We start from the raw sequence: 20,403 nt of genomic DNA, 5'->3' as shown, positions 1-20,403 counted from the left end.
TGGGCTGTCACGTGATCCACGGAACCAATTCTCGCGAGAACGCCACGAGTGACGCAGGGGTCCGTGTCACAAGTGTGTGATCCTGATCAGGCTGCCGAGGCTGTGGATGTGGAACCTGGAACTGGAGAGGTGCCGGATAAGTTGTTCGGGTACTTTTTCTGCAGAGAGAAGCCGACGATGATGGGGGAAATCACCTGAGAAGTGAGGTGATTTTCATAAGTTCTTGAGAATCAAATTAGAAGCCTGTGGGAGGCGTAGTTTTCTGGATTTTTAGTTGTTGGGGAATCTTCCAAACTTAATCTCATTTATTTCAGAGACTTTAAGGTCGTTCATCCATTTATCTTCCAAGACATATTAATGGACCTACACAAATCACTAAGAAAAGATAATCCAGTTGAAAAGTGGTCCGAAGTGTTCAATCTCATTAATCAAGGAAAGGCAAAAAGACCCACGTCGCCCAAACCGGTTTGGCTCAGTGGATGGAGTGTCGGCCTGCGGACTGGAAGGTCCCAGGTTCGATTCCGGTCAAGGGCATGTACCTGGGTTCAGGCACATCCCCAGTGGGAGATGTGCAGGAGGCAGCTGATTGATGTTTCTCTCTCATCGATGTTTCTAACTCTCTATCTCTCTCCCTTCCTCTCTGTAAAAAATCAATAAAATATATTTTTAAAAATTAAAAAAAAAGACCCACGTCATATCCACCAGGCTTGCAAAAAATATTTTAATCCTTACGTGTTTGTGATAATGTGGAGCACGTGGAGATACCATACACTGTTGGTGGAAGTATGAACTGGTACAACCACTTTGAAAACAATTTGGCATTGCCCTGTAAAAGTGAAGTTACACATATCTTTTGATCCAGCAATTCCACTTATAAGTATATACTTTAAAGAAATTCTTGCTTATGTTTATCAGGAGATATCCTGACGTTGTTTCACTTTACCAACCCTGTGATCCTGGAAAATAGGGAGGGTTATGAAACCCCTCCCACCCTTCTGTGTTCTGAAACATAGGTTACTGCAAAGAAACACCCTTCTATGACAGATAAAACTTATGGGCGCCCCCTTGTTTACCTATGACAATAGAGCAGTGGTTCTCAACCTTCCTAATGCCGTGACCCTTTAATACAGTTCCTCATGTTGTGGTGACCCCCAACCATAAAATTATTTTCGTTGCTACTTCATAACTGTAATTTTGCTACTGTTATGAATCGTAATGTAAATATCTGATATGCAGGATGTATTTAGGCGACCCCTGTGAAAGGGTCGTTCGACCTCCAAAGGGTCGCGACCCACAGGTTGAGAACCGCTGCAATAGAGAGAGTCCAAATTCCAATTCTCACCTCATAAACACTTAGATGGACTGTTTGACCTCACTGATCAATCACAACAAAAGGCTTGTTAAGGCCCTAGCCAGTTTGGCTCAGTGGATAGATAGAGTGTGGGTCTACGGACCAAAGGGTCCCGGGTTCCATTCTGGTCAACGGCACTTACCTTGATTGCAGGCTCCAACCGGCCCTTGGCCCTGGTGGGGGCTGGTGCAGGATGCATTTCTCTCACATTGATATTTCTGTCTTTCTTTCTCTCTTCCACTCTCTCTAAAAGATCAGTGGAAAAATCTAAATAAATAATTTTTAAAAAGGCTTGTTAACTGAACTATGGTTAAGCTTTGCTCCTTCCCCCAGGTCCCTGAACTTTGTGACCCCCCCAGACCCTCCTCAGCTTGAGCCAGCAAACAACCCCTCCTTAACCAGCCCCTCCAGAGAATAGTCTGGCTTCAGGGTAAACATTCTCTGATCTGACCCATCATGCCACTTAAGGTCATACCACATCCTCACACCCAGTTCTTTCTAGCCTTGTTTACTCCTCCCTATGAAAGAATAACTTTTTTGCCTAACCCTTGAAACACGTGTACATCTTATGATCAGAGTGTTCTCCCATTGCAAAAGCTTCCCTTTTTCTATTGCAATAATCCCTTTCAATAATCATTTCAAGTAAAGTCTCTCCTACTAAGTCCAGATTTGTTTTTATTTGACAGCGTACATGAATATTCATAGCTTCATTGTTTATAAGAAAAAAATATTGGCATTTAGTACTAATAATCTCAGGTACATAATGTTGAGTGGAAATAAGCAAGTCAGAAAACAGTTATTCTGTTTATATAAAGATTCAAAAATACAAACTGCCCTAGCCGGCTTGGCTCAGTGGATAGAGCGTCAGCCTGCGGACTGAAGGGTCCCAGGTTCGATTCCAGTCAAGGGCATGTACCTGGGTTGTGGGCATATCCCCAGTAGGAGATGTGCAGGAGGCAGCTGATCGATGTTTCTCTCTCATCGATGTTTCTAACTCTCTATCTCTCTCCCTTCCTCTCTGTAAAAAATCAATAAAATATATTTAAAAAAAGAAAAGTAAATGATTAACCCCAAATTCATGGTATTCATTACTTTTGGGAACTTAAAAGTTGATGGTAATAATGACCTATGGAACAATGATGAAGGTTCATTGTACTCTTATTCTTTACATATATTTTGTAAATATTATTTTGTTTTATTCAATTTTAATAAAATATCTTAAAAGGGAAAATAACTCATTTTAAAAACATAAAGCAAGTGGTTACTTTGTGGTGATCACAAGTTTATATCTATTTGAGAAATAAAATAAAAACAGGCAGGGGTGGGCTAGCAGAGGTTAATGGGGAGAAGAGGGGACATATGGAATACTTTCAACAATAAAGATTAAAACAATAACAATTCTAATGAATATCTGGGTAATTGTGAATGGGAAAACCGTTACATCTAGATTCTAAAATTCGCTTATGGAAGTATAGATTGGTACAACCATTTTGGAAAATTGGCAAGATCTACTCAAGTTGAGCACACTTTCTATGACTTAGAGTTCCAGTTCTTGTTATATAGCAACAGGTCTGCAAACATCTGTGCACCGAAAGACATGTACAAGCATAATCCTAGCAATATTGTTTGATGAACCAAATGTTCATCAGCAGTATGTGGGTAAATTAATTGTAGCGTAATGGGATATTGTACAATGAACTTGAATGGATTGCTACACAGCAGAAGATGAATCTCAGACATAATATTGAGTGAAAGATGACAAACACCAGAGTACATTCTGTATGATTTATTTATATAAAGTTTAAGACAAGCAATCTCATTTATGAAATCAAGGGTAGTGATGTCCTTTGCAGGGAGGGGGAGGGTAGTGATGGGAAATTTTCTGGGATGTTGTTAATGCTCTTCTATTTCTTTTTTTTTTGTAATTTTTTTATTGATTAAGTTATTACAGCCCTGACCGGTTTGGCTCAGTGGATAGAGCGTCGGCCTGCGGACTGAAGGGTCTCGGGTTCGATTCCGGTCAAGGGCATGTACCTTGGTTGCGGGTATATCCCCAGTAGGGGGTGTGCAGGAGGCGGCTGATCGATGTTCCTCTCTCATCGATGTTTCTAACTCTCTATCCCTCTCCCTTCCTTGCTGTAAAAAAAATCAATAAAATATATTTTTTTAAAAAGTTATTACATATGTTTCCTTATCCCCACATTACCCGCCATCCCCCCCACTCATGCCCTCACCCCCCTATTGTCTGTGTCCATTGGTTAGGCCTATATGCTTGCATATAAGTCCTTTGGTTGATCTCTCCCCCTTACCCCCACCTTCCCCTACCTTCCCTCTGAGGTTTTTTTTTTTTATTGATTTATTGTTATTATTATTATTGGTTTTTTCCCCTCTGAGGTTTGATGGTCTGATTGATGCTTCTCTGTCTCTGAATGTTCTTCTATTTCTTTTTTAAAAAAATATATTTTATTGATTTTTTTACAGAGAGGAAGGGAGAGGGATAGAGAGTTAGAAACATCGATGGGAGAGAAACATCGATCAGCTGCCTCCTACACACCTCCCACTGGGGATGTGCCCGCAACCCAGGTACATGCCCTTGACCGGAATCGAACCTGGGACCTTTCAGTCCGTAGGCCGACCCTCTATCCACTGAGCCAAACTGGTTAGGGCTGCTCTTCTATTTCTTGAGCTGAGTAGTTGTTACAGGGATGTATTCATTTTGTGATAATTCATCAAACTATACATGTTTGATTTGTGTACTTTTCTGTATATTCTACAAAAAAGGTTTAGTTAAAACTATAGTTTGAAAATATGAAAATTGAAAAATAAATGCTTTACAGAAAGTAATGTGGACCAAAATAAAGATGGTGTGCTTTGTAAAAGCTGTTAGATGACTTGAGAAGTTATGCACTTATTATTACACACAACTGCCATTTGTGTGACTAAATTACCAGGACCTCGCATGATGCTAGGTATGTAGAAGACTCTCAGTAAATCATCATTGATGAATGAATATTCCTGGCTCTGACATGGGGATGTGCCACTGGGTGTTGACTGGGAACTCTTTCTAGAAAATGTGGGGCCATTTCCATGGGAAAACACAGAGGCCAGATTTCTCATCAAAACTTAAATCCAGCCCAGCCTAGTGTGGCTCAGCAGTTGAACCCAGGAGCCAAAGGGCAACCAGTTCCATTCCCAGTCAGGGCATATGCCCAAGTTTCCGGCTCAATCCCCAGTAGGGGGCCTGCAGGAGGCAGCCGATCAATGATTCTCTCTCATCATTGATGTTTCTATTTCTCTCTCCCTCTCTGAAATCAATGAAAATATATTTAAAACAAAAACAACAAATGCAAAACCAAAGGTAACCAAGACTATATTTTCACTCTCATTCTGCCCTGGGGAGGGGAAGGAGTTTAGGTGCTGGTATTTATTTTCTAATTCATCATCCCTGACCTTCATTTTTTTTTTTTTTTTTTTTTTTTTTTTTTTTTTTTACTGAAAACATTTTATTGGCCTTTTGGATAGAAATGGGAATTTATTTGCCAGGAAGGATGATGCCATCATACTTCTGTTGGAACCAGCGCATGGCCTCCTCTTTGCTGATTCTGTGTTTGGCCCCCATGCAGCCTGTCCTGTGTTTCTTGTCTGCGATGCTGAAACCTGGCCTACCCAGCACCTTTAGACCTTTCTCCAAGATTTCTTCTGCCTTGGCCCCACAGACTGTGCAGTGGACAGCAATCTTTTCATTTCTCCTGATGCCAAAGGACCTGACGGGGTGTCTGGCTTTGGAGAAGACCGGAGTCTGGCCCGTGAGCTGCTCCAGGACCTTGGCTGCCCGCGTCAGTCGGTCCCCGCTCTCCCCGACGCAGATGTTGAGGCAGAGCTTGCGGATGCGCAGCTCCCGCATGGGGTTCTCCTTTTCCCCTTGATCCTACGCCATGATGAGAGACAGGAAGAGCCATCCCTGACCTTTAAAGACACAAAATAGCATGCCTAGCCGGTTTGTCTCAGTGGATAGAGCATTCAGCTGTGCACTGAGGGTCCTGGGTTCGATTCCAATCAAGGGCACCTACCTCGGTTGCAGGCTCAATCCCTGGCCCTGGTCGGGGCACATACTGGAGGCAACCAATTGATGTGTCTCTCTCACATTGATATTTTTCTCTGTGTGTCTCTCCTCCTCCCTTCCACTCTCTCTAAAAATCAATGGAAAAATATCCTCAGGTGAGGATTAACCGAAAAAATAATAATAAAATAAAATAAATGACACATAATAGCATAGTGTTTAAGGCAGTGGTTCTCAACCTTCTGGCCCTTTAAATACAGTTCCTCATGTTGTGACCCAACCATAAAATTATTTTCGTTGCTACATCATAACTGTAATGTTGCTACTGTTATGAATCATAATGTAAATATCTGATATGTAGGATGGTCTTAGGCGACCCCTGTGAAAGGGTCGTTTGACAGCCAAAGGGGTCTCGACCCACAGGTTGAGAACCACTGGTTTAAGGGCATAGACTGTAAATCCAGACCACCTGAGTTCATATCCTGATTCTATTACTTATTAACTGCAACCTGAGCAAGTTACTTAACATCTCTGTGCCCTGGTTTCTTCATCCATAAAATGAGATAATGATAGTAATTCCAGCACAGAGTTGTTATGAGAATTAAATAACATAATCCATGTAATGTGTGTAAGCACAGCTTTCAATAAATGCTTCGTAGATACCCAGAATGACCAGCAAAGGAATGGGTGATCCCCTTTGTTAATCTTGATTTCTCTCAGAGCTTATCCTTGTCACCTCAACCAGTTTCACTGGGGTTGCCTTTCTCTGCTCCCTTGTTCTGTGACATGGTCTCTGTCTACCATCTCTTGCTGCCCTGGGCCCCAGCGGCCCCAGACCACTTGTAGTTAGCTAAGCACCTTTGCTCTCTGATACGTCTATGTCCTTGCACCTACCATCCCCTCTGTCTGGAATGTTCTTCCCTTGAATTGCCTGGCAAACTTCTATTCATTCTCTTTAGGTCAGAGCAGTCACCACTGGGCTGAAGCATTTTCCCCACCTCCAGGCAGATTCCCCACTCTCCACCCCCGCCCCAGGCAGATTTAATCACTTCCTCTTCTTATCTCCTGCTGCCTGTTGTATTCCTTCTATTGCACTTCAGATCATTCTGTGTTACAATTACTACTTATGTGTGTCTCTTTGCCATAGATAGGATGTTCAATGATATTAGGGACTGTATCTTATTTATTCTGTGTCACTTGGCATCTGGCACAGGGTCTGGCACAAGTGGATGTCAAGAGAAATGTGGAATGATGGAATGATAGAAGGATGGTGTGTGCGTGTTGGCTTTTTGTGGCATTGTCAATTCTAGGATATGTGACTGTTCCAAGGCCAGGGTGTGTCAGTGCAGGGCACAGCTCACGTCACTAGCTAACTGCTTAATAAGCAGTCAATGATTTGGCTAATGAAAGTAGTGATAATAATAATAAAATAGTACCTGAGGCTGACCCTGCTTCCTAGTGAGTCATCTCTGTCTGGACCTGAGGACAGAGATCAAGGCTGAAAGGCAGATGGTCAGTGAACAGTGGCTGAGCTGGCTCCAGACAGCCTGACCCTGGCCATGACTCACTCCAAGAGCATGATCTCCAGAGTCCCACAGGCCTGTGTTCAAATCCCAGCACAGTGATCTACCCAGACCTTGAGAACATTTTTTAAATTTAATTTTTAAAATATGTTTTTATTGATTTCAGAGAGAAGAAGGGAGAGGGGGAGAGAGATAGAAACATCTACGATGAGAATCATTGATCGGCTGCCTCCAGTATCCCCCCTACTGGGAATCAAGTCTGCAACCCAGGCGTGTGATCTAACTGGAAATTGAACCATGACCTCCTAGTATACAGTGATGGCGAACCTATGACATGCGTGTCAGAGGACACGCGAACTCATTTTGGGTGACATGCATCAACAGAGACAAAAAACTGCATAATTCAAATATTTGTCTCTCGCAACGGCCAGAGTTGGGCATCACTCGAGTAATATTATTACTCACGTTACTCATGATCAATAATGCAATTCTAAAACTGGATGTAAACATGTAAGTGAAAACATCCAAGATATATTGTTCCAATATTGATGTTAATATAAAAAGGTTAAGAATTGCACTATAAAGAGATTAATCTTTACTCATGACATTTTATTTTTACTCGAGTGACAAAACGCCCAATTCTGGAAATGGCCTCATTATTGTCAACATGTGCCTTGGGTAAGCTTCCCATGTGTTCGGGTGCATCCGGCAAACGGACGCACTTGATCGCAATGTTCGTTAGGAGACAGGAGTGGGAGGGTTAGAAGAAAAAGATATACAGTGCAACAGTGCTCGACGAGACATTCTGCGTGCCGGATAATTGATTACAGCACCATATATTTGTTGGTTATACATACTATCTTTGAATTGTTTTGCACCAGGAGTCAGTGCAACAACACTGCAAAAGGTTAATAGGTAAGAAACCTATCAACCTTTTATAACAAACGCCATGATTTATATTTATTTATTTTTGCAGCCTTGTGATGGAGAATCAAAAAAATAAAAAAGCAAGTTTGAATGATAAAGGAAGTGGAAGTAGCAGTAGCCGACCCTTTCAAGACATATGGACCGAGATGTATGGGATTGTCAACAGAAACAACAGATCATTGTGCATACTGTGTAATGAAATGGTAGTAAGCAGAACGTGGAATGTAAAGAGACATTTTGAAACTAATCATTGTCAGCTCTTGAAAAAAAGTATCGATGAAAGGAAGGAATACATTTCTAGGCAGCTACACCTCTATAAAAGTCAATCAAATTCCATCATTAAATTCGTAAGATGCTCTACAAATTTAACATCAGCAAGTTACTGTATTGCTCACTTCATAGCTCAGCATGGAAAAGCCCTCAGTGATGGAGAATTTATTAAGGAAACATTTCTAAGATGTGCACCAGCTCTATTTCACGATATGAAAAATAAAGATGATATTATTAAAAGAATTTCTGAGTTACCACTCAGTAGAAATACTATCAAAGACAGAATAATAGATCTTAACAAAAACGTACAACATCAATTAAAAAAAGACAAATAGTTGTAAATATTTTTCGATTTCTCTTGATGAAACAACTGATGTCACATCAAATGCTCGGTTGGCCATTAGTGCTAGATATTCTGATGGCCTCACAATGAGAGAAGAGTTGATAAAGTTAGAATCAGTGCCAATAAGTACATCAGGAAACGAAATATGTAAGGTTGTTATAAAAACATTCAGTGACCTAAACAGTGATATCTCTAAAATTGTGTCAGTCACAACAGATGGGGCACCAAATATGGTGGGGAAAAATGTGGGATTCCTGAAATTGTTTATGGAAGCTATTAGACATCCACTTGTACCTTTTTTAAAAAAAAATACATTTTATTGATTTTTTTACGGAGAGGAAGGGAGAGGGATAGAGAGTTAGAAACATTGATGAGAGAGAAACATCAATTTAGCTGTCTCCTGCACACTCCCTACTGGGGATGTGCCCACAACCAAGGTATATGCCTTTGACCAGAATTGAACCTGGGACCCTTCAGTCCGCAGGCCTGTGCTCTATCCACTGAGCCAAATTGGTTAGAGCTCCACTTGTACCTTTTCATTGCATTTTCCATCAGGAGGTGTTGTGTGCCAAATCGGGATTCTCAGAATTGAATGATTGAATGTCAGTTGTAACAAAAATTGTGAATTGTATAGCTTCTCGACCCCTTCACAAGCGAGAATTTTCTGCACTTTTACAGGAAGTTGATTCAACCTACAGTGGACTAATGATGTTCAATAATGTGAGATGGCTGAGTCGAGGTAAAGTACTTGAGCGATTTGTGGAGTGCTTTGAAGAAATTACGGTATTTATTGAGAATAAGGATCTGGCAAACTTTCCTCAGATCAGTGATCATAAGTGGGTCAGCAATTAGATGTTTTTTACAGATCTCTCTGTTCATATGAATGAACTTAACTTAAAATTACAAGGTTTTGGCAAAAGTATTGACGTTATGTTTGGATACATCAAATCTTTTGAAAGTAAACTTAAAATTTTGAAGTGAGATATTGAAACTAAAACTTATAAGTATTTTCTTCGTATAAAAAAGTATTTCAAGAAGGCACTACGACAGGTGTAATGGAGTCCATACTTATGTACCAGAATATAGTAAACTCGTTATTTGAACAGTTCAGTGAAAGATTCGACCAATTTAGAAGCCTAGAACAGACCATTCAAATAATTACGTATCCGGATGTAGTTTTTAACAGTACTTTGGAATTAAAGGATTTCCAATGGATGCAAATTGATGATTTAGAGATGCAACTTGCAGATTTTCAAGGTAGCATTTGGACACATGTGTGTGTCGACTTAAGGTTGAAACTTGAAAATCTGGAACGATGCTAAAACCGGTTTGGCTCGGTGGATAGAGCGTCGGCCTGCGGACTGAAGGGTCCCAGGTTCGATTCCGGTCAAGGGCATGTACCTCGGTTGCGGGCACATCCCCGGTGGGGGATGTGCAGGAGGCAGCTGATCGATGTTTCTAACTCTCTATCACTCTCCCTTCCTCTCTGTAAAAAATCAATAAAATATATTTAAAAAAAAAAATCTGGAACGAAATCGTTTGAATAATGAAGAAGAGTGCAACTACGAACAAGAAATTTTGAGTGCTTGGAACAGAGTACCTGACACTTTTAGCGACATAAAAAATCTAGCAATGGCTTTGCTAACAATTTGTCATCAACATATTTTTGTGAGACTTTGTTCTCAGCATTAAACAATATTAAAACGAACAAAAGAAACTGGCTAAAAGATGAAGTTAGTGGCGCTTGCTTGGCCTTGAAGTGCACCAAGTACGAACCTGCAATCGAAGAATTAGACAAACTTCAGCACCAAAAAAGTCACTAATTTCTAGTTTTCATACCATTTGATTATCATTGTTTTTATTATTTTTTTTCCTAAATGTACATTGTTTTTCTGTTTTTGTTCATTTTATACATATTTTTTGGTTGACTTTTCTTTGTTAAATGGCATTTAAATATATAAAATAAATATCAAAAATATAATTTTTTTTACTATGGTTGCAAATATTAAAAAAAATTATGAATATTTCTATATGTGACACGGCACCAGAGTTAAGTTAGGGTTTTTCAAAATTTTGACACGCCGAGCTCAAAAGGTTTGCCATCACTGTCCTAGTTCATGGGTCAGTGCTCAACCACAGAGACATATCAGCCGGGCTTGAATAAGTTTTCAACCCTGTCTGAGCCTGCTTCCTTCTTACTCTCCCTGGTTGATGAGACACAGGTCCCACTCCGAAGATGCTGATAGTGGAGAGACAGTCCCCCACCTTTGGAAAGCCTTCAGTTTCACAGAGGAAGCATTATTTTCCATGCTGCCTTGTCCTACAATTCTCTCTTTAGTTTTGCTATATTTGTCTTTGTGTTTCTCCCAGGTAGCTTGGGAAGGGTGTCAGAAGTGACGGGAGATACAGACAAGAAACAGACTTAAGTGTATCTCCCAAATCACAGGGAGGGGTAGGGAAGAAATTTGAAAAGGGCCAAGGTAGGGTTAATAAGGGAAGTTATTTGGATGATGGAAACGTAAGTTGTTGGGGAAAGGGTGCGGTGGGAAGTGGAGAGGAGTGCCTTCTAATTAATGGCTGTTCAAGGTTGGAGGAGAGGAAGAGGCCAAAGACTCAGCCTGAGGGTTCAAAGAGGTGCAACAGTAAATTCATGGGATCAGTTAGTGAAGGGACATAAACAATAAAATGGCCCCAAATCCCTAAACCTCCTATGGGGAGACAAGAAGTCTGCTCTGGAAAGAATGGCCTCCTGCATCTGCAAGGTGAGAGGGGATGTGTGTGCCAAAATGTTGGTAAGGGCAGGGCAGAGAGGAGTGCTTGAAGGGCCTGAGGTCTGGGTCTGGGGTGTCTGGAGGGGGATAAGGGGTTGGGGAGATGCAGGACTCGTTCTGGGCTCTAAAGGATGCTTCCATTTGGGGATTTGATTAGGTCCTGGCTAGGAGGAGCTGTTGAACAGGGCCTGATCTGGTTGAGAGGAGAGTGGATATTGGGGTCACCATAGGGAAAGGACGTGATTGGTTAGTGGAGGCCCCAAATGCCAGGCAGAGCAGTTTGGCCTGGATTTGCAGCCTCTGAGCAGACCTGGTAGATGTGCAAGTGCAGGTCTGCGTCTGCCTATTTTGGGGTCACTTTTCCTTTTACTGTGACACAAAAAAGATGGAGAGCACATCCTGATGTGAGGGTGTCTCTATGTTGTGTGTCCCACCCTTGAGTACAGGGGTGTATGTGTGATCATCTGGCCTGGGTGCATTTCTCTGTGGTGTTAATGTGTTTGGTTGGGTCTGTTGTATGTCATTGAGTAAGTGTGTCAGTATTTCCATGCTGTGTGTGGGTAAATGGAGGGTCTATTTTATGGATCTGTGTAGGTGTGTCTGAGTTGTACGTCTTAGTATATGTGTGTGTGTGAGAGAGAGAGCTATAGATCTGAGTTGTATGTGTCTTCGTGTGTGTCTGAGTTGTGTGTGGGATCTGAACTGTGTGTTTCTGTCTCATTCTGGGTTTCTGAGTGGTGAGTGGGTGATAGGGTAAGGGACAGGGGGGCCTTGCTGTTGCCACTGGCTGTCCATAATGCATACAGGGCCAATTCAGCTGCTCGGCTCCTAGACTGTTGTCCCTAAGTGAATGACCTCTCATTGGGCAATAATTAACTTGTCCCCGTGAGAAGAATTCAAACTGTGTTGGTGAAGGGGGTGGGATCTGTTTGAGACAGGCCTTATTGCCAGAGAAAGGAGGAGGTCTGAAAGGGGGTCCTATAAGCATGTGTGTTGTTATCATTCCCTCCTGTCCACCCTGCAGGTCAGTCACCCTGTCCTGGATGCTATTCAAAATATTTAGCAACCAGTGAGGACTAGAGATTGACCAGTCCAGATACAAGCCGTGCCCTGAATGGAGCAGTCCTGGAGGCCATGCCATGCCAACCATTGTCTCTGTAGTTGCTGGACAATGGGAATGGATTCCAGGAGAAGGACTGGGAGGGATACAGGGGCAGTGCAAGGGAGCTGGGGGAGCTTGGGCAGTGTCTGTGAACCAGCTGTCATGGAAATGTTTCAGACTTTAACAGCTAATGTGCAGCTAAATCTCTGCTTGCCTTGACCTTTGAGCAGCTGCCAGGCCAGCCCTGGGTGTCCTTGACCCCTCCCATGGGGAGAACAAAGGACCATCCTCTTCTGTTGTCTAGAGGCATGGGGGAAGTGAATGATGCCAAACTACAGAAATTCCAGTGACCTTGTCTGTTTCAGTTTTCTTTATTGGCTATGATCTGACACTTGCTGAGGTGAGAGGGAGCCTGTAGGGGGCAGGAGCTGAGGGAGGGGAGGGATCAGTGAGGGGGTTTGTGGACAAAGAGAAACCCCTTTCCCCCAAAGATAAAGACAAGAAAGTGATGGGGTCCTGAACTGATCCTATCCTCTGGATTCAGATCCATGCAAAATAAATATCCCAGAAATGAAATCATCTACTCTGAAATTAATATCCCAGTTCTCTGAGGCCTGGCTCCTGCATCCCTCATGGTTCCTTCCTCTTGGGCTCCCTCTGATAGGGGCTGGGAGCTGGGGGCTGAGATGAGAAGGTCCCTTCCACATGCACAAAGGTCCCTTCCACAGTGTCAGCTCCATGGATGTAAAACCTTTTATTACAAAAACCAATAACTTAAGTCAGTTTTGTACAAAGTCAGTAGGATGTCTGCCCAATGGGCAGTCTAAGCTTCCATTGGCATTCCAGGAGAGGATAGGAGTCTTGGTCCAGAGCCTCTGGGGACTACCAAGGGCCAGCCAGACAGCTGGAGCACTATGTCCAAACCAATGGGGTGTGGCTGAGTGAGGATTCATGCAGTCCACCTAGCTGGGCCAGCGTCTGTACAGGCTTGCCTCCTCTGGGAGCATTGGGTCACCCCTGGGGACAACATGGCCAAATCATTGCAGCCAGCTTCTGCCCAGGCTACAGCTGATCTCTGCTTGGCCTGGAGCAGGTCGGCTCAGCAAAAGCATGTCTTCGAGGAGTCCAGCGATGTCAACATCTCCAATGATAGGGCGAAAGAAGAGGTCCCCAAGCAAGCTGGGTGGAATGGACTTGAGGGTGGAGGCCATGAGGAGGACACGGGCCAAACGGCCTTGGCCTGCTGGGCACCAGGGCTCCAGCACCTCACATAGTGCTCGATGAGCCTCCTGCTGCAGATGCCAGATGTGGGAGGAGGCCTGGAGGCCTGGCATGTCTGTAGGCAGAGGGTAAAGAGGGGTGATGAGCTTTTCATTCCCTGCCACCACAGGATGAGACTGGCCCCAGACCTGAGGCCACAGCTCAGCCTTTGAGGCCCATTATTACCTCCTCTATTTACTTATCATTTTATTCATCCATCCATTTATGGAGAGGCAGTATAGAGTAATGGTGAAGAGCCAGACTGCCTGAGTTTGAATCCCAGGCTATCATTTATTAGCTGTGTGACCTCGGGCAAATTCTGTCATCTCTTTGCCTTGGTTTCCTCAGCTGTAAAATGGGTACAGCCTAGCCGTTTTGACTCAGTGTATAGAGCATCAGCCTGCAGACTGAAGGCTCCCGGGTTTGATTTCAGTCAAGGGCACATGCCGGGGTTGCGGCTCGATCCCCTGTAAGGGGGTGTGCAGGAGGCAGCCGATCAATGATTCTCATCATTGATGTTTCTATCTCTCTCTCCTTCTCCCTTCTTCTCTGAAATCAATAAAAATATATTTAAAAAATAAAATAAAGTGAAATGGATATAAATACCTGTCTCTTAGGCTTGTTATGAGCTGTATGTGTAAAACCATAGAATTGGGTCTAACATATGGTAAGTGTAGTAGGAGTATTTCCCTACTATTATTATAATTAATTACTATAATTTACACATTTCTTAAGGGCCTCGTGGTGCGTGGTGAGGACTTATCATCTAGATGCTCTCCAGATTACAAAGAACCCTACCTGTATCCATTGCTCTCCTCGCCAAATTTTATAAAGGCTCCTACCTCTCCTCCCCCACATCCACTCACTTTCATTCCTCTACTCTATATGATCTTTCTGAACCCACAGATTACCTGTGATTGAAGCACAGCTGAATCTGCCCCCTACCCCTCTCCTACTCCTACCCTCCTTGTGGGTCAGGGAAAATTTTGGGGGGCAGAATGGCAAGGGCCAGTCTTTGGTGTGAACAGACCTGATTTCTGCCCCTACCTGGCTGTGACCTTCAGCAAGTCACTTAGCCTCTCTGAGCCTCTTTCATGAGATGACTGCTGTAATAAGGACACAAAGAGATAACGAATGTCAAACCCTTAGAAGGTGCCTTCCCTGGCTGGGCCCTGCCCCCCTCCAGCCTTGGCCCTCATCCTGGAGTGTCCGGGAGCTCACCAGGGTTGAAGAGGATGGTCCCTTTCAGGTAGGCATACTCCTTAGGGCTCAGCTCCAGGCTCCAGAAGGACTCCAGGCAGCACTGAAGCCACTGCACCGCAGCCAGTGAGGGCCGAGGCAGATCCCGCTGCTGGCCGCTGCCTGCACTGCTGCTGGGCTCCTCCAGCAAGATCTTCTTGAGTATGCTGGGAACCGGGGCCTCTACCACCTCGAAGGTCACAGTGTCTTGGGCCAACCCAATCAGGAAGAGGGAGCTCCAGCAGTCCCGCAACAGCTGCTGCTGATCCTGGAAGGGCAGCTGGCAGAAGGATGGCAGGTTCCTGAGGAAGACCACTGTCTTGGCCAGAACGTCCAAGGCCTCCCGGCAGGTGCGATGAGGAGCACACAGCTGGACAGGCCGGTGCTGCTTGCAGAGGCAATGCCTACGGTCTGGGGGCACAGCAGGCCTGGCCCTGAGGCTGGGGCTCAAAAGTGCATACAGAATGGCTGGGCGCCCTGTAGCATGCTGGCATGGACAGGTCCCCGGCTGGCTGGAGTTCATGGTTGAGAATCTGTTCCTCCTTCCTCCCAGCTCTCCCGCCCTCTGATCTGTGCTGTGGGTGCTATTTATATCCCTACTGGTAGGAGGGGGGAATGGTTCAACAACCTTGACTCTAGAAAGTCATGTTCATTGAAAAAAAAAAACAACCACACACTGACCCTGGCAGGACTGGTGGGGAAGTGCTGGGGGAGGGGACTTGGAAGCTCCACGTGGCCCTGATATCACTTTAGTCAATGAAGTGGATGGTGCAGGGCACGGGGCCGCCCCTTATCGGATGACTCAAGTGGATAAACAGGGTCATTAACCCAAGCTGTACCAGGGCACCAAGGCCTCAGGTGCACATTCAGCAGGTGGCCATGGCAGGTGTCCCTGCTGGTGCCTGCAGGACCCTTGCTAAGCTGTGCTGTCAGCTCCAGAGCTAGACAAGCCTTGAATGCAAGGCCCAACCTGGAAGTGCCTTATCACTGGCTTGTTTGCCTAACCTTGGGGCTCAGCTCCTGTTTTTCGGTAAGGAACAGGCTACAGGGAAGGGAGCCAGGACCCTGGGGGGCTGGGAGGACTTTGCCCGCTGTGCAGTTTAGGAGGCCCCTTCCTCGAACCCCAGTTCTGGGGGCCCTGCAGAAATGAGATCCTTAAGAACTCTCTTTCCCCAGTCTGGATTCCTAGAACTCCTGAGAGGCTGTATTTGCTGAGAAGCCCTTGCAGAATGATAATAAAATATGGCTGCTGTTTATTGAATACCTACTATGTGCCAGGAACTTTCTACTCAAATATTCAGGGTGTCCCCACAAGTAAGATTTTTACTTTTTGAGACTCAAAGAGGTGAAGTGAATTGCCCAAGGTCATGCCACTAAGAAGAGTGAGAGCCCAGATCTGTCTGATTTCAAAGTCCTTGCTTGATCTTCTGGACCCATTGGCCCAATTGTGCAGGCAGAGCTGTGTGGCCTGAGTTCCTCAGGGTTGGTGGCTACCTGGGCCCGCACCTTGACATTGCCTTGTCTGAAGATGTTGCCCACCTATGATCTAGGCAGAAATGTTGTTCTGCCACTAGCCACAGGCAGCCTGGCTCTTCACCATTACTCTATACTGCCTCTCCATAAATGGATGGATGAACAAAATGATAAGTAAATAAAGGAGGTAGTAATGGGCCTCAAAGGCTGAGCTGTGGCCTTAGGTCTGGGGCCAGTCTCACCCTGTGGTGGCAGGGAATGAAAAGCTCATCACCCCTCTTTACCCTCTGCCTACAGACATACCAGGCCTCCAGGCCTCCTCCCACATCTGACATCTGCAGCAGGAGGCTCATCGAGCACTATGTGAGGTGCTGGAGCCCTGGTGCCCAGCAGGCCAAGGCCGTTTGGCCCGTGTCCTCCTCATGGCCTCCACCCTCAAGTCCATTCCACCCAGCTTGCTTGGGGACCTCTTCTTTCGCCCTATCATTGGAGATGTTGACATCGCTGGACTCCTCGAAGACATGCTTTTGCTGAGCCGACCTGCTCCAGGCCAAGCAGAGATCAGCTGTAGCCTGGGCAGAAGCTGGCTGCAATGATTTGGCCATGTTGTCCCCAGGGGTGACCCAATGCTCCTGTGCAGACCCTGGCCCAGCTAGATGGACATATGCGTGCATGTATTTAGGTATGAACTCATGGTCTCTTATTTTATTCAGTGGCATGTAATCTGTTGTTATCCTTATTTATTTTGATGCCAGATTGTCACAGATTTGGCCAATGGGAGTCCCACTCAAGCTGGAGTCTATATCCTTTTGACATTGCCCATCATTCTCTGAACACCCTTTATTTTCTGGTATAACAAGATGTCGTTTTTCCAGCCCCTGAAGTCAACCACTATTCCAAGAAGCTCTAATTTAATCTTTTAGTGGAGAATAGTATTTAAAAACCAAGATCTGGGCACTAGAGTCATATTTTGAAACCAAGATCTGCTCATTGCTTTTATGGTGTATCTGCTCCCAGACCCTCCCAGAGCTAAGGAATATAGGTGCATGTGCTTGCACACACGCACACACACACACACATTTCTATTTAGTTCTATACCTATATGTATATAATAAAAAACATGAGCCCTAGTCGGGTTGGTTCAGTGGCTAGAGGTCGGCTGTAGACCACTTGTAATACTGCTTATGGGTTTGTAGCAGGAATTTTGATAAATTCTACTTTGTGTAATTCCTACAAAATCGAACCCAAAGGGTCCCGGGTTCAATTTTGATCAAGGGCATGTACTTTGGTTGCAGGCTCCTCATATGCAAGAGACAACCAATTGATGTGTTTCTCTCTCACATTGATGTTTCTCTCTGTCTTTCCCTTTCTCTTCCACTCTTCCTAGAAATCAATGAAAAAATATCCTTGGGTGAGGATTAACCAGAAAAAAAAATATAAAAAAACATACATGAGGTCAGACTATTATCTGCAATGCTAATTCACCATAATGGGATTTATTCCAGTTTTCACCTTTCTGTATTTACACCTCCCTTCTCTGACACCGAGAAATCCGGCCTCCATTATTTTTAATTTATTAACTTGTTGGATCAAGCCCCTCTTTGTAACCAATCTCTCATCTCTGGCCCACCCCATCCCATGAGAATTACCTACCTCACCCCACTTGGGCTCTGATATCTTGGGTCAGGCTGCCCCCTCCCACTCAGGGTCCCCTTCTTCACCCTGCTGAGTCTCTGTCACCCCATGCCAGGTCACCACTCCTCGTGGACGCCCTCCTCACCCTGCTGGGGCTCTGACTTCCACTTGGGCCACTGTGGCTCCCTTCCTCTCTGGCACATACCTCTACCCTATTCTGCCCTACCTAATAGTTTTAGGACTAAAATTTTCTGGACTAGCCCTGACCAGTTTGGCTCAGTGGATAGAGCTTCGGCCTGCGGACTCAAGGGTCCCGGGTTCGATTCTGGTCAGGGGCATGTACCTTGGTTGCGGGCACATCCCCAGTGGGGGATGTGCAGGAGGCAGCTGATCGATGTTTCTCTCTCATCGATGTTTCTAGCTCTCTATCCCTCTCCCTTCCTCTCTGTAAAAAAATCAATAAAATGTATTTTTAAAAAATTTTCAGGACGAGAAAGGAAGAGGAGGAGGTAAACTGTCAATGATTTTTTTTTAATGATTAGCTTTATGTCAATTTTATCTTAATTTTTAAAATACATTTTATTGATTTTTTACAGAGAGGAAGGGAGAGGGATAGAGAGAGTCAGAAACATCGATCAGTTGCCTCCTGCACACTCCCCACTGGGTATGTGCCCACAACCAAGGTACATGTCCTTGACCGGAATTGAACCTGGGACCCTTGAGTCCGAAGGCCGACGCTCCATCCACTGAGCCAAACCGGTTAGGGCAAACTGTCAATGATTTTTAAAAATAAATTTCTCCAGTGAGAATAGATGAATCTCTCTTTTCTCTTGCATGCTTGATAAAAATATTTCATTCTTACTAGTCAGGATACATAAACATCCCATTTCACACATAGATGAATATGCCACTTGTAATACTGCTTATAGGTTTGTAGCAGAAATTTTGATAAATTCTACTTTGTGTAATTCCTACAAAAAAGAAAAAGCAAAAGCAAAACAGAGCATGCTGCATTTATAATTGTATATACTGCATATTCCTTATAAGAGAGATTTTTTTTAGTTGATCTCAGTATGAAATGTGATAATTGATAGGATTTTTCACAGCTTTGCTTTTGTTCCACACATATCCTTGTTGCTCCTCTACTACCCACATACTTCCAGGTGTCTTGAGAATCATTCATATTGGGAAGCAGGATTAGAGTAGGAAGACACAGTGGTCTGAACCAATTGTAATTTTATAATTTTATTTTTTCAAATTAAAAAGAAAAACATAGCCTGGCTGGTATGGTTCAGTGGTTGAACGTCGACCTATGAACCAGGAGGTCATGGTTTGATTCCTAGTGTGTGGCATGCAGGACACAACTGATCGATGATTCTCTCTTGTCATTGATATTTCTATCTTTCTCTCCCTTCCTTTCTGAAATCAGTAAAAATATATTTAAAAAGAAAAATGAAAAATATACACATGACTCTTTTTTTAAAAATATATTTTATTGATTTTTTACAGAGAGGAAGGGAGATAGATAGAGAGTTAGAAACATCGATGAGAGAGAAACATCGATCAGCCGCCTCCTGCACACCCCCTACTGGGGATGTGCCTGCAACCCAGGTACATGCCCTTGACCGGAATCAAACCTGGGACCCTTCAGTCCGCAGGCCGACGCTCAATCCACTGAGCCAAACCGGTTTCGGCTACACATGACTCTTAAGAAGACAGCGCTGGGGCCTCTCCTAGTGTCTTGAATGGGCCCAGGCAAGTATAAGGCCCTAAAGTTCGAGTTTCACTAGCTTTATAGAAAGTCTGCCTCTAATAGTGCCTTTCTTTTATAAAAATATATTTTTCTTGATTTCAGAGAGGAAGGGAGAGGGAAAGAGAGATAGAAACATCAATGATGAGACAGAATCATTGATCAACTGCCTCCTGCACACCCCCGACTGGGGATCGAGCCTGCAACCCGGGCATATGCCTTGACGGGGAGTCGAGCGGGGGACAAGGCCCTAATGATGTTACTCCTTGGAAGGCCATGGTCAGTACTTTGGAATTTATCTTGAATGCAATGGCAATCCATGAAGGGCTAATTTTAAGCAAGGAAGCGACAGATCTGGCTTATCCTTTAAAAAGATTGCTCTGACTGCTGGGGAGGCAGGGTGGGATGGAGTAGCAATGGATGGACTATGAAGGGATAAGAAGGAGGTAAGACCAGTTAGGAAGCTGTAGGAGTATTATTTAAGCAAGAGATGATGATGATTTAGACAGCCAGGTGAGAGGGGGTGGAATCAGATGATATTTTAGAAGAAGAGCTGACAGGACTTACTAATGGATTACATGAGACTAGATTTTTGGCTTGTGCAAATAAATGGATGGGTGGACATCTGGGCTTTGGCCAATGTGTGCTTGAAGGGGCATTAGGAAAGACTTTGGGAGGAATTAATTTTTGTGTATGGGT

General features: G+C 44.2%; 2 protein-coding genes and 1 long non-coding RNA gene across 3 annotated transcripts; 1 reads left to right on the top strand and 2 right to left on the bottom strand.

The window, feature by feature from the left end:
* Positions 1–53: 53 nt before the first annotated feature.
* LOC132231481 (uncharacterized) lies at positions 54–9,772 on the top strand. The gene is made up of 3 exons (XR_009452065.1): positions 54–206; positions 7,911–9,300; positions 9,382–9,772. It is a non-coding gene; the product is annotated as an uncharacterized LOC132231481 (long non-coding RNA).
* LOC132231479 (large ribosomal subunit protein uL5-like) lies at positions 4,831–5,302 on the bottom strand. The gene has a single exon (XM_059690667.1). It carries the CDS (start codon positions 5,253–5,255, stop codon positions 4,884–4,886), a length of 372 nt encoding a protein of 123 aa, XP_059546650.1. The 5' UTR covers positions 5,256–5,302; the 3' UTR covers positions 4,831–4,883.
* A 2,903-nt stretch (positions 9,773–12,675) lies between the features above and the next one.
* NR0B2 (nuclear receptor subfamily 0 group B member 2) lies at positions 12,676–15,419 on the bottom strand. The gene is made up of 2 exons (XM_059690659.1): positions 14,829–15,419; positions 12,676–13,683 (listed from the first exon to the last, which is right to left on the bottom strand). The coding sequence occupies exons 1-2, from the start codon at positions 15,367–15,369 to the stop codon at positions 13,385–13,387; spliced, it is 840 nt and encodes a 279-aa protein (XP_059546642.1). The 5' UTR covers positions 15,370–15,419; the 3' UTR covers positions 12,676–13,384.
* Between the last annotated feature and the right edge of the window lie 4,984 nt (positions 15,420–20,403).

Source organism: Myotis daubentonii, chromosome 3, assembly GCF_963259705.1.
Source record: "Myotis daubentonii chromosome 3, mMyoDau2.1, whole genome shotgun sequence".
Classification (NCBI taxonomy): Eukaryota; Metazoa; Chordata; class Mammalia; order Chiroptera; family Vespertilionidae; genus Myotis; species Myotis daubentonii.
The sequence above is the reverse complement of the archived record's forward strand: the minus strand, read 5'-3'. Positions and strand labels throughout refer to the sequence as shown.

Bases quoted from the DNA above. Each gene is read 5' to 3' on its own strand.
- LOC132231479 (XM_059690667.1), bottom strand. From the start codon at position 5,255: ATGCGGGAGCTGCGCATCCGCAAGCTCTGCCTCAACATCTGCGTCGGG.
- NR0B2 (XM_059690659.1), bottom strand. From the start codon at position 15,369: ATGAACTCCAGCCAGCCGGGGACCTGTCCATGCCAGCATGCTACAGGG. The intron at 13,684-14,828 runs GTGAGCTCCCGG...CTCTGCCTACAG, and splicing joins GACCATCCTCTTCAACCCTG to ACATGCCAGGCCTCCAGGCC.